Source organism: Lepisma saccharinum, chromosome 25 (assembly GCF_977018435.1).
Source record: "Lepisma saccharinum chromosome 25, izLepSacc3.1, whole genome shotgun sequence".
Lineage (NCBI taxonomy): Eukaryota > Metazoa > Arthropoda > Insecta > Zygentoma > Lepismatidae > Lepisma > Lepisma saccharinum.
In genome coordinates this window covers 16,237,866-16,250,348 of record NC_139253.1, presented here as the reverse complement: position 1 = coordinate 16,250,348, position 12,483 = coordinate 16,237,866, and the positions used below count along the sequence as shown (strand labels likewise).

At 37.2% G+C, this 12,483-nt stretch overlaps 1 protein-coding gene across 6 annotated transcripts in view; it reads left to right on the top strand.

Annotated features, from left to right (window-relative positions):
• The window catches only part of LOC145978542 (serologically defined colon cancer antigen 8), a 93,313-nt gene that overhangs the window by 48,540 nt on the left and 32,290 nt on the right, over window positions 1-12,483 (top strand). For all 6 annotated transcript variants that reach the window (XM_083111210.1, XM_083111209.1, XM_083111211.1 and 3 more), the window contains exons 2-4: window positions 5,546-5,696; window positions 7,361-7,675; window positions 11,822-11,974. In XM_083111210.1, the coding sequence (XP_082967336.1) occupies window positions 5,546-5,696; window positions 7,361-7,675; window positions 11,822-11,974 (619 nt within the window). The remainder of the gene's footprint in view (window positions 1-5,545; window positions 5,697-7,360; window positions 7,676-11,821; window positions 11,975-12,483) is intronic.

Sequence of the window (12,483 nt, the reverse complement as noted above, 5' to 3'; positions counted from 1 at the left end):
TGAGATGCATGTCTGCTACCTGCTGGGTCGTATACACAGCCATCTGTGTAATAGGAAGCTGGAACTGCAAAGTATAGTTTTTGTTTAACACTGACACACTGCACAAATTGGCCGTATCACCGTACGAACACCACAGACCAATTGTTGCGATACTTGACTTGCCCACACCACCACGTCAACTTCTTTCAATACAACATACTAGTACTCTTCAATGTGTATGACAACCTAGAGCGAACTGCTGAGCATATCCCAGCATCTGCAACAGGACTGGGACGACTGCCGGAGAGAACCAACCCTTCGAGCTCCTCTCGCGCGTACAGCAGTCATGAAGGTCAAACGTAGACTACGAGAGCCAGCGCTTCCAAAACTGGTCTCTTTAACGTCACAGTGATCGCATGCAAACACTCTTGGTATTGCTCCCAACACCCTTTGTGTGTTGAAAGTGACATCTTCAGTTGGTGTACAGTGACACGCACTGTCTGTGAGTAAGACATTGTAGCATTTGTTGTTTGTTGTGGGTGTGTGTCGGGGGGGGGGGGGGTCATATTACGTAGTTGTCGCGTGTAAAAATACATGTTGTCGCAATGATCTGATATTGTGTTTTTCTTTCCCTCCTCCTGGTGGAGTAATGTGTCTCTCGTATGCCTCACGACATGATTCGTTCATTCCTCGCGTGGAACTGGGGTATGCAACCGTGCTCAACTTTTCGGATTTTGTGTTCCGTGCTCATGTTTTGATACTTGAGATCGGGATGTGTTGTATTTAACGCATTTCTCATTGTCACGGTCCTTCTTGCTGCGTTACATACCCTTTCCGTGCATTGTACTTGCTGGAAATCCCCAATTCCTTTGAGGACTCCATTGCGCATGCGTGCAGTGAACTTTTCATAGTGACATCCGGACTGAGCACATACGATTCCTTTATGATTCCCTTGGAACCGCCTCTCTATCTGTGATAGTATTCGTCCCAGTTAGGTGTGACGTTCAATTTGTCACCTTTTGCGAGGCTCCTATCTCGGAAACGAAGCCTCAGTCGTAAAAATGGAACTCACACTTTTTGCTTGTTTTCGTGTGAGGAATCACCTCCCAAGCGTTGTAAACGACCTTTAGAAACACCCTGTATATTATCTGAGATTTAATTAAACTTAAATCGATCAAAAAAATAGGTGAAAATCTAATCTTTGTTTGAGTAGGGACTGCTCTATCAGTACAAGTTGATGTAGGCATATCAGTTTACCTACCATTTTGTAATCATTTTTTAATATAAACCCAATATGTATGCGATGGTTTTGTACACTAAAAGTATAAATATGCAGTTTTTGTACATTAAAACCTCGTACCTAGTTATAAACACAGATTAATGGACAATCTATTTACTTCAAGGAAGAGTTGTAAATTTTATGGTTGTCAAACCAGTTACATATTGTCCCATGTTACAGTGTTTAGCACCAGTTTCATATATTTTTATACATTGCTCCTTATATTTTATGCAAACTATTCAAACAAGCTTTCTGTGGCAGAGGCAATGTTGCTACATGAAGGGAAATTTGAGAAAAAATATAGAAATTGCCAGAAAACTTGAAGGTGTCAGACTTTTGTTTTTGTCTTAATTGCATGCCTGCATTAGTGTCTTTTTATTACATAAATTAATTTAATTTAGATGGGGTATAATAAAAATATACAATAACAATTGTTGCGGTAAACCAGGTCAGTTTTTCAGAATACACCACTGGTCAGTACCTACTTATGATGTTGCTAGTCACACTGAAGACAACCAACCAGGAGTTTTAATTCTGTTTATAATTACATGTGCCTTGTACTATTATGCACTTTGCACTGGACATTTGTCGTCAGTTTTAAATATTTTTATACTTTATTCAAAACTCTAGTCCTGTTAGGCCTTGAGCCAGGCAAGTTGTCGGACCACTCGGGGGATGGGTTCTAACATGATTTTTTGGCAAGGTTGGGATTCCTAGAGATGGAAAATATGTGACAGCATGTCATCATAACTCGTTGCCTTCTGTATGTTATCACTCCACTCCACAGATACCTTGATAATTTTTTAATATTTTGACTTTTATTATTAGAAATGACAATTACAGTAATTCTGATCTAAATTAATAATAATTGAGATTACAATAATTACACGAATTAAAATATGTGCATGTTTTAATAATTTAATTGACAAGTTGGATGGGATTTAACACCATTACTGGATTCAATTGGCTATTTGCCCATCATTAATGCCGATATATCTGAATTGACAACTGAAGTGCGCAGCTGTGAGAATGGCAGTAGCAGTCCAAGGACAGTGTAAGAGTTCATTGAGGAACATGGGCAAGTGGTACAATGCCTCTAAAGTGCAATTTACCTGGATTAATGGCATGGAGAGCCATAGGAAGGATGGAAGCTGACAGACAGCGAGAGAGATCTGTAACCCTTGAAGTGTCTCAGTGCCATTTCTCGCCTGTATATTTGGCAAGACCTTTCGACGAAGGCAAGGTCAAGCCCATCCACGAGCAACAACACCAGGATACAACATATACCTCTTGTTAACAACCGATTGGAAAAGATGACAGAATGCAACAAAACTACAACATGCCATTCTCAGAGCAATAGGGTGCAGCAGTCATCTGGGGCCACAATGAATGGGGTTGAGCGGTGTTCTCCGATGAGTTGCGGTTCAGCCTCCAGTCTTACAATAGACGTGCCTAATCTGGAGGATATGTGGAACATGCCATAACCCTGATTTTGTGCAATAAACATTCTAAAATGGAGGTGGTGGACTGACTGTGTGGGCTGGAATCAAAATTGTGGGACGTACGGACTTCCACGTCATCCAAAATGACAGTTTGATGGCCATTAGATATGGGGATGAGAACGTCAGTCCTCTTGCCATGCCGTGCACAGGTGTAGTAGGTGATCATTTCCTTTTCATAGGCGATAATGCTCATTCTCACAAAGTTCTGTGAGCAGAACATGCAAGAGGACGAGGGCCAGCATGATTACTGGACTTAAATCCCATATAGAGAATGTCTGGGATGCACTTAGCACACATATTGTAGATAGGATGGTACCTCCCTCAACTCTTCCAGAGCTGAAATTACCCCCAAGTGAAGATAGCTCTCTTCGATCACCTCATCGAGTCCATGCCCCACAGATGTGCAGCGATGTTGGCCATTCGAGATCATACACCATACTAGGAGTGAGTTACTGCTGTCTGTTTCTGAGCTGCTCTATTGATGCACACATTGCTCTATAATGACGCACATCATGTGAACATTGGTTCAAGCGACTGAGGGTCTTTCTGTTACCTGTACTAATCCATACTCTACTTTATCAGTTCTATGAATCTTCTCTCAGTTGCATAAACATGGTTTTCGTCTAGTTCTTGCTGATCCTCTGTTGATCCAAGAAGAAGGCAGTGGATAGTAATGACAGGTCAATTATCAGATAGGCACTCTTTGGTTGAATTATTGTGAAGCACAGAATCGGAATCTTCAAATGGACTTTCTCTTAGAACCATTATCATGGGCTTTAGAGACGTACTTAAAGAAAAATGTTATCCCCGTGTGAAAATATCTGGAAATTCATTCACGGTGATTGGTGGTATGGCTCCTATTCAGAGAGTAAAAGAAGAGGAGTCAAAATTTGGTGAGGTCTATCAGCTCTTTCCATTGCTTTGAGGAAGGAAATAGGAGTCCAAGAATTGATGTCTGTTTGATACATACAATGAGACATCTATAAAGAACACCGAAAGGACAATCACGTGGGAAGAACTTGGGCATCAGTCACAGAGCATTTTATTATCCCAGATTGTCAGAAAGTGAAGAAAATTTCTAAGTCACGTAATGAATAAAACAACTCTAATTGAATTTCTTGTTAACAAATGTAGGAAACCAGAGAATTTTGTAAAACGTTTGAATACAGCACTTCGCGAACTATGGAGATAAATGATGCAAAATCACATCTGAGGGGAGTCATAAAGTGCTCAATCTCAAAAGTAAAGATGAAGAGATGGTAATTTGTTGGTGAACACTGCCTCTGCTAATGAGGGTTATGAAGCGGTAACGAGAGGCTCAGAGACACAGATGTTTGTATTATGTGTTTGAGATTCCATAAAAGAATCACGGTTAAATTGTTTTTGAAAAATACCCATGATGGTCCTTGACATTAGGAAAATAGCCTCATTTCTTATTAAAATGGTTTGTCGAGATATGTTAAGTCTTCATACGCATTTGCAGGAAAAGGAAAAGTAAGTGCATTGAAAATACTTCCTGCCAACAGTCATACACAGGAAATATTTTCGCAGCCTCTTGAGATGAATGGGATCTCAATGAAAATGTAATGGGCAAATTGTAGTTCTCGTGCTTACTGTGTGCTGCAAAATCTTCCGTACATTGTGTGAATAAGCATGGCATATTGTCTATATTGTGCAAAGAAGAGTGAGATAGACATTTATCAACTTGCACCTTTGAGGAATTGTCTCAAGAAACATGCTTAATGTGATTATCAAGCCGCTATAAGCAAGAGAGGTCTTCTGAATGTTCCATGTACATCTAGTCCAAGTGGGAGAAGGTGGACATTGAAAAAGACACGATGGAGAAAAGGAGTTGGTAATGGTCTGGATGGAGTGGCAGCCAGCACCTCAAACTGTGTTAGATCTACTATCTTGCAACTACATTAGAAACTGCCTCCCCTATGACCAGTGGTATCATCATCGCCTTGTAATCCAGGAGTCCCAGGTTCGATACCCGGTAGAGGCACATAGTGGTTTGTATCCCACTTTAAAATGTATGTCCAGTCCCAATTAGCCTTACTGTGCATAAAGTGAACTTGAAACACCAAATCAATCAACAAACCAATCCATTAGAAACTACAAACTGCACTTCTGTCTAAATAGCATCAGATACACTGATATGCGTAAGTGCAGACTACCCAAATGTGTAACTCAATGAGTGATGACACCTATTCACAAGGAGGTGATGATGAATGTAAATAATAAAATTTTGTTTATGTTAAATTATAACATACATGCATATTTAAGATTAGTCACCATTATTATTGAAAATTGTAAGTAATACTTATGCATTTAATCTATGGTATGTCAGTATATAAGCAATATAATAAAGTTTTATCATTATAATAAGGATTATATTAATATTATTACACTTAATAATTATAATTATAAAATAATATTGAATTTAATAAGTAATTAAATTTATTTATTGAAATATTGTGAATGAATATATGTGCTATTTATAAAAAAAATATGAAAAATCATTATTTTTCTGCTATGGTTACTAATTCAATAATATTATATAAAAAGCAGAGAGTTGTGAGATGCTATCACACATTTTCCAGTTCCAGGCATACACACCTAGGGAAAAAAAAATCATATGAGAACCCCCCCCCCCCCCCCCGAGTAGTACCTATTGCCTAAATTTGAGGTCCTTGCTCATGGACTATGTACCCTTCCAGTCCCAGCTCTGGTTTAAACTACAATACCGGAAGTCTTTTTTCATTGGTTTAAATTTTACTTTCAGGAGATCCAATGGCTTTCAAAAGATGGACACGTTTAAAAAGAAGTCGCCAGATTACACAGATATTGCCTATAGGGAGGCAGTTGCAAGACTTCGATATCTCCTTGCAGACTCTTACTCACCTCAGTCTAGTCCTCAGCGCAAGCTACCTCAGGTAAATAAAGGTGACATGGAGGGGAAAAGATTTTAATGTTTGTTGTCACAAATGTCAGATTTTTCACAATTTGAATTTAGAACCATTGTAAAAATATGCATGAGTAGTGTTTGGAAGAATCTGTACTTTCTCGACCTTAGTATATAAGAATTATCTTCAGATGTGCTTGATAGGGAGCGGAGTGATCTCCAGAGCTACTTTTCTTAAGCATCAGAGGAAAGTTACACCAGGAGGTGGTTAGATGTTTTTAATTGATGAATTACAATTTATTGGCTTGTGAATGTATTATGATTTGTTTGCGAAATGATTCCTGTTGATCCATAAAACATGTGGAATTTCCAGTTTCTTGAATCTGTTTTATTGATGCAGAACATGTTAATTGGTATTCTCACTTATTTCTCAGCTTTACGCAAGAAGCATTGACAATGTTAGATACATTTTTTTGGGGTATTTTTCTGTTACGTGAGCTGTTCATCAGTAAGGTGTGTGCCATGCAGAATTGATTGATTTGGTTTATTTTACTTCACTTTCGTGCCACTTTGGCTAAATGCAAAGATGAGGATGAGTGATGATATGATGAAATTGATGAGAGGACACTCGCAAAGAACACTTCAATTCTCAGGAATAGTGACTCTGGTGGATTTTTTTTTTTTTTTTTAACGTTCTTGCATGTGTGGATCCGGTACTTGCCCAGCTGCCTTACATGAATGGGTACCTGTAGGATAACCATGGTGGGGTAAGGTGCAATGCTTATGCAGAGCCATATCTTGATCCTGAGTGTGCCTTTATAGTATGGTTATTATATTAAAGCCTTAAGAAGCCGTGAAATGTTTCTCATAATTTTTAAGAAAAATTCAAGAATATCTTTATTGTTCATAATTTTTGAAACTTAGGTATAAAAGAAACAGCCCATGCAATGAAAGAATAGAGTTAAGACTTTCAAACTCCAAATGAGGTAGGGGTATGATGTCATATTTGTTGAGATACCCTCGAGTCATAAACCATCCTTCAGTCAGTCAACACACAATGTCCCTTTCTGAGAAAAGCACACACATTCCAGAAACTTAAAAGCCTCGTATTGCTAAGTCATTGCATCTGTTCAATTCAGCATTGCTAAACCTAATTTCATGGTAGTGCTCCTTCCTTGGTTGGTTCATGAATCAACGGTGACATACAAGGTGACAAATGTTCATTGACACCTCTGAGCTCACAAAAAGGTTCACTACTATTTGTTGATTTGGGTACCCACAGTGGTTCTTTGAACTTATCGCCCACAGATACAGAGAGTACTATGTAAGAATATTTGTGATTAATAAGTAGTTACCATAAATATTTTGCGTTACTTGTGTTATTTTTTGTAACTATTCAATGGTGGGTGAATGTTGTTGTATGTTGCTTGTGACACCATGACATAAGGCAAGTAGAGGGATGTGGAGGCTTTTTTTTGTTTAATTTTAATTGGATGTGTTGTGCTCAGCACCATGCTTCGGCCACCTTTACCCTCCAGTTTTGCTCTCGGGCACCCATTTAATAATCAGGGTAAACCTCAGAGCTGTTTTTTGCAGGACAAGGCTATCCAACATTGGATCACTCACATGTCTACAGACTAGAGTATCACAACTTTTCTGTATATTGTGTATGAAAGACAATTTCCTGCTTTTTAGGTACACGTGAGTAGAGCAGATGATAGTGGCGAGGAAACTGATGTTTCAGCAGTCTTAAGTGAGAGATCAAGACTTATCTCTAGTCCATATAAAACACCACGCTATGGCCTTAGGAGGAATCTATTCCCTAATTGGTCTGCCTCTCCGACACGGCTTTCTCCAAAATATGATCCGTCCAATTTGGCAGCATCCAACGAAGGAGTGGACAGCTCTTCAAAGGCTGAAGGAGCCCAGCCTTCACCTGAGTTGATGGCGTTCATTGAACGGCAGGAGGAGTACATTGAGCAACTGGAGAAGGAATCTCAGTACTGCAGGGTGAGTAGTACCTGGATTTTTGTGCAGTAGTATGTTTTTCTTTTCCTTTTTTTTCCTTTTTCTTTTCTTTTCCCTTATTTTTATGGTTTTATTTTAATTTTCCTTTCCTTTTCCTTTCCTTTTCCTTTCCTTTTCCTTTCCTTTTCCTTTTCCTTTCCTTTTCCTTTCATTTTCCTTTCCTTTTCCTTTCCTTTTCCTTTCCTTTCCTTTTCCTTTTCTTTCCTTTCCTTTTCCTTTCCTTTCCTTTCCTTTCCTTTTCCTTTCCTTTTCTGTGTATGTAGCTAATTATTCCCTTGTAGCTTATGGTTCTTACAAGCACATGCACAATTTTCAGTGTAATGTTAAGAGAACACACGCTCCCTTTATCAGGCATTTTTTTCTTGTTTGATCAAACAAGAATGAAAATTGTGTTTATGTACTTGTAAGAACTGTAAACTAAAATAGAAATAATTCTACAATTAAAGTAATACGTGCATACAAGAAAAAGTATGTAACAAAGTAAGAATAAGAATTGTCAGCAAATTTTACTGAAAAGACTTTTTCGAACACATTTTGGTAGATAGTTGAGAATATTATTTGCCCCTAAGAAATTTTATTTTGTCACAAAATTTACTTACGTTTCTGCAATAAAATAGTGTGGTTGAATGTTACAGATGCTGCTTTATGTGCTTGAAATTTTATAATTTGTTGATACGTTGGTATGTCATGTCGTAATTATTGATCTGTCAGAAATATATTTGACATACGCCATACAAATTAATATCAAGTTGCAGCTGCACGATTTGACAAATCCTTTTTTTAAACCAAAATGTAAACAAAATCATGGACATATTATTTATAGTATTATTTTCTGTGAAGCTTATTTGTTTTCTTTCCTTTTCAAAGTGAATGGTTATATTGAATTTGAAGTTCTTTAGATTTAGGTACATGTTTTAAATACAGTAGACAACTTACAAAACTTTTCATTACTAAGTACAATTAATAAACAAAAAGTGCAAAATTACTACATGACAATACTACAGTATTGAGAGATAATTTGTCTACATTAGCACTATTCCACCCTTTTTGTGGAAAAGTGACCAGAAACATTGTTCAATGACAGATCAATCCAGTGGTTCCAATTTGCTTTTTTTTTTTCCTTTCCAATCACTGTCGAATCATGGGAAAAGGACCAGCACACACTGACAATAACTCCACACACTTCGTGCGATATTTTCACAGGTTCTTTGTTCAATGGAGGTGGCATTCTTGCAACTATTTTCTTAGGATTATATCTCTTAACTACGATTTTTGTGGGATCCTCTTGCAGTAAACGTGTTTTCATGTAGATAGTGTTTGGCTTGTTTCTTGTTCACAAATATCTTTCCAAATAAAGATACCATCATTCATCCCCATCTTCACAATTAGCCAAAAGTGACACAAATGCAAAGTCAAATAAAGCAAATCAATCAATCAGTCTTATTAAGCTGGAAAAGCCTCAGATCTTCAGCAAGTGCCTTAAAATCTAAAAAATCTTCCAACTGCATTGTGTACACAAAGGATGATTTCTTTGTGCCAGTTAAATGATGGGTACGAGCTGAGATGGGACAAGGATATCTGCAACTTGCTGTAGCGATCTGGAGATGACACTGTAGGCAGTCTCTCTCTCTCGTTTAGCTCCAAAACTCTCAGCTAATTAACTAGCTCTCTAGCCTTCTTATACCCGAAGATTTATAGCTGCAGCAACACACGCTCTATCAAGAAACAGCACCATGAGGCCAAAAAAATCTCAGCACAATTTGTTATATTCTCGGCTGTTAATATTACACACTTCAATGTGGTCACTACAATCCTGTTCTTGTTTCGACCAACACAACTGTAGCTGAACTTTTGTATTCATAGCCTTCATTACGTAACTTCTTACTCAGTTTTTCTTCTCTTCTTTTCGAGAAATCGTAGTGGTGCCTTCTTTTGGTGAACAGTCGACATCAAAATTTTCAGGATTTCTTACAATGTGGTCTGTAGTAATGGCAATGATATCAGGTATTATAGAATTGGTCTTTGGCACTTTACCTCAATAAGCTCCTGTTTGTTGTGAAATATGCAGTCACTATATGTACACTGATCCCTGCAAAGCAGGATGTGGCACTTGGAATATGAGGAGAAGACTGCATCCTTACATCATCTTGATCCACAATGTTGCGATTTTCCTGGCACATAAACGGGATCATCCTGATCACTGACATCTTCAAATAATGGACTGTCAATATGTCACTTGCGTAGAGGATGATATATCTTCCATTTGTACAGCTGCCGAGACAGAGGTATATCTTCATCAGATGATACAGCAGGTTCTTCATGAACGGTTTCCATAACAGTACCTTAGTTCCACTTCCTTTCTGGAGGCCAGCAATTTTTTCAGATATCCCAGGTTGCATATCTTTCTTTCCGAGCACATGTTCTATTGATGAAACAATATTTCTTCAGCCATCTTCCCAGAGTTCTAAGACATCCATCTTCTTCCTAAGGTGGCTGATCGCAAAACGATCAGGGGCACGTTGAAAGCTTTGAGAATTTTTTTGACAATATCAGATATTGCCTAATAAAGCTTACAAACAATGCTTATTTAGTACGTAGCTTTGATCCTTCTTCGGAAAACTGTGTCGCTATTGCTGAATTGTGATATTTCAGACTTATGAAGTCCATTTTATTTCTGAGTTACATATGACATTCCTTCAACAAAAGGTATCAATGTTCATTTTATCTCTTGCTTACATTATCGGTTGTCAGACTGGGCCACTATTGTTAGATTGTGACTTCGCCGATTTGTAAACATTGAAATATACATTTCTGCATTACTTTATTTTTCTTTTATGTGAAAATTTCCTCCTGTTGTTTCATTTGGCTACTGTAAACAAAATGAGATATGCCAACTTGTGATACAGTTTAGGATTTACTTTGACATAACGACGTGACTTAAGATACGTTGCTTATGTTGTATCAAATCCTTTAACAAATTAAAAGATATCCATAACTTCATTATTAATTGGATTTGAGCTATGCCACTTCATCAGGTGCTGCGACACTCGTATGACCACAGAGTTGTCAATAACTCAATTTTGAAAAAAAAATGCTTTACATCATTGTCATCCGACCGACGACATGAATGAATTTCATGTTACTGATTTGGCTAAGATGATACCACTTTGAACCAATATGTATACTCTCACAGATTCCCACCGATACCACTGCTTGAAAATTGTAATAATTAAAAGTTGTTCAAATTAGAGATTATTAGTGTGGAAGTATTCCACTCTGCAACAATTTACCTGATTTTTGCTTTAAAGTAATTTATTGATAGATTGGTTTGGTTTATTTTAATTCCCTTTCCTGCCACTTTTGGCTTATCGTAAAGTTGAGGATGAGGGATTAATGAAATTGATGAAAGGACACTCACAAACACCCATGCCCAGGCTAGGATCCGAACCTGGGACCACTGATGTTAAAATATTTGAACATTACATCAGAATATTAAATTACATGTTATCACAAAATTATGTTGTTGCAAAATTAAAAGAAACTTCGAATTTTGCATAATTTCCAGGATAATTACTGTGAAAGTGTCGCACAACATTTTTGAAGAGTCTGCAAAATACCAAAAAGCCGGGAAAGTATTGGCTCAACCCTAGTATTAATAATTTTCCATTTAGAGTACATATTCTATACATAAGAATCGAGGTCTGGAAATGCTGGAAGTCAGGGAATTTACTATTTTTCTGGAAAATTCGTTTTTGCAATAGTGAATAAGGTTTTTGAACAAATGAAGATCACAAGAAGTTTGTGTTTGACAAACTATACTTTGGTTTGATATACTAAGTTATTAATGGTAGTTAGAGTAAAAATTGCATGTTAAATTCTCTCGGAAAGGTGTAATGTTTTGAACTCTTTTATCATTTAGAAATCTACTAAACAAGTGGTTCTAGATAGTTATCCCAAATAATATGTTATTAAATTGTATAATTTCCATATACAGTAACAACTTTTTTGACTTTACTGATGATAGTTTCCAACTAGGTTTTTATATTTGTATTTCATGTATAGTTGTCATTCAGTTTAATGTAATTAGAGCACACTAAATACTGATTCACACGTGTCTTCTACTTGTAGGAAGAACTTGCTAATCTTTTGGGAAAAGTTAAAGAAGTTATCTCTGAAAATGAAGGTTTGCACGAGAAACAGAAATCAGGACTTTTGAAATCTGTCTTTGAATATCTGGAGACTGAAGATGAAGATGATGATGAAAATGGTGATGAACACAGGGTAAGAAGACATTGCATGATATATTGCAGAGTTATTTATTTTATTTTGTAAGAATGATGATTACGTTTTAACAAGATGTTCTTGAGGCCTTCCTGATGGTGTAGTAGTGACACTGTTGCCTTGTAATCAAGGAGTCTGAGGGTCAATAACCTGGGGAAGGCACATAGTGGTTTGGATCGTACTTTAAACCATAAGGTTCAATCCCAATTAGCCTGATATGTATGTGCAGATAGTGGCCTTCAAAAAAATCTCAAACAAACCATTCTTAGTATTCTACTTAGGTTATTTTCCTGTTAACTAATATATTGCCAAATGCCAAAACCTATATATTGGAAAGTATCAGTTCTGAAGTACTCAAAAAGACCAGTCTAACTCTGTTCTGGAATCGGGGGTATTCCATGGGGCACATAAAAATATACACACAAGAAATTATGCAAAAGTGTGTGTACTGTCTGCCTGTAAAGTAACTAAATTTCCCAATGGGAAATTTTCAAAAATAAGCTAGAATA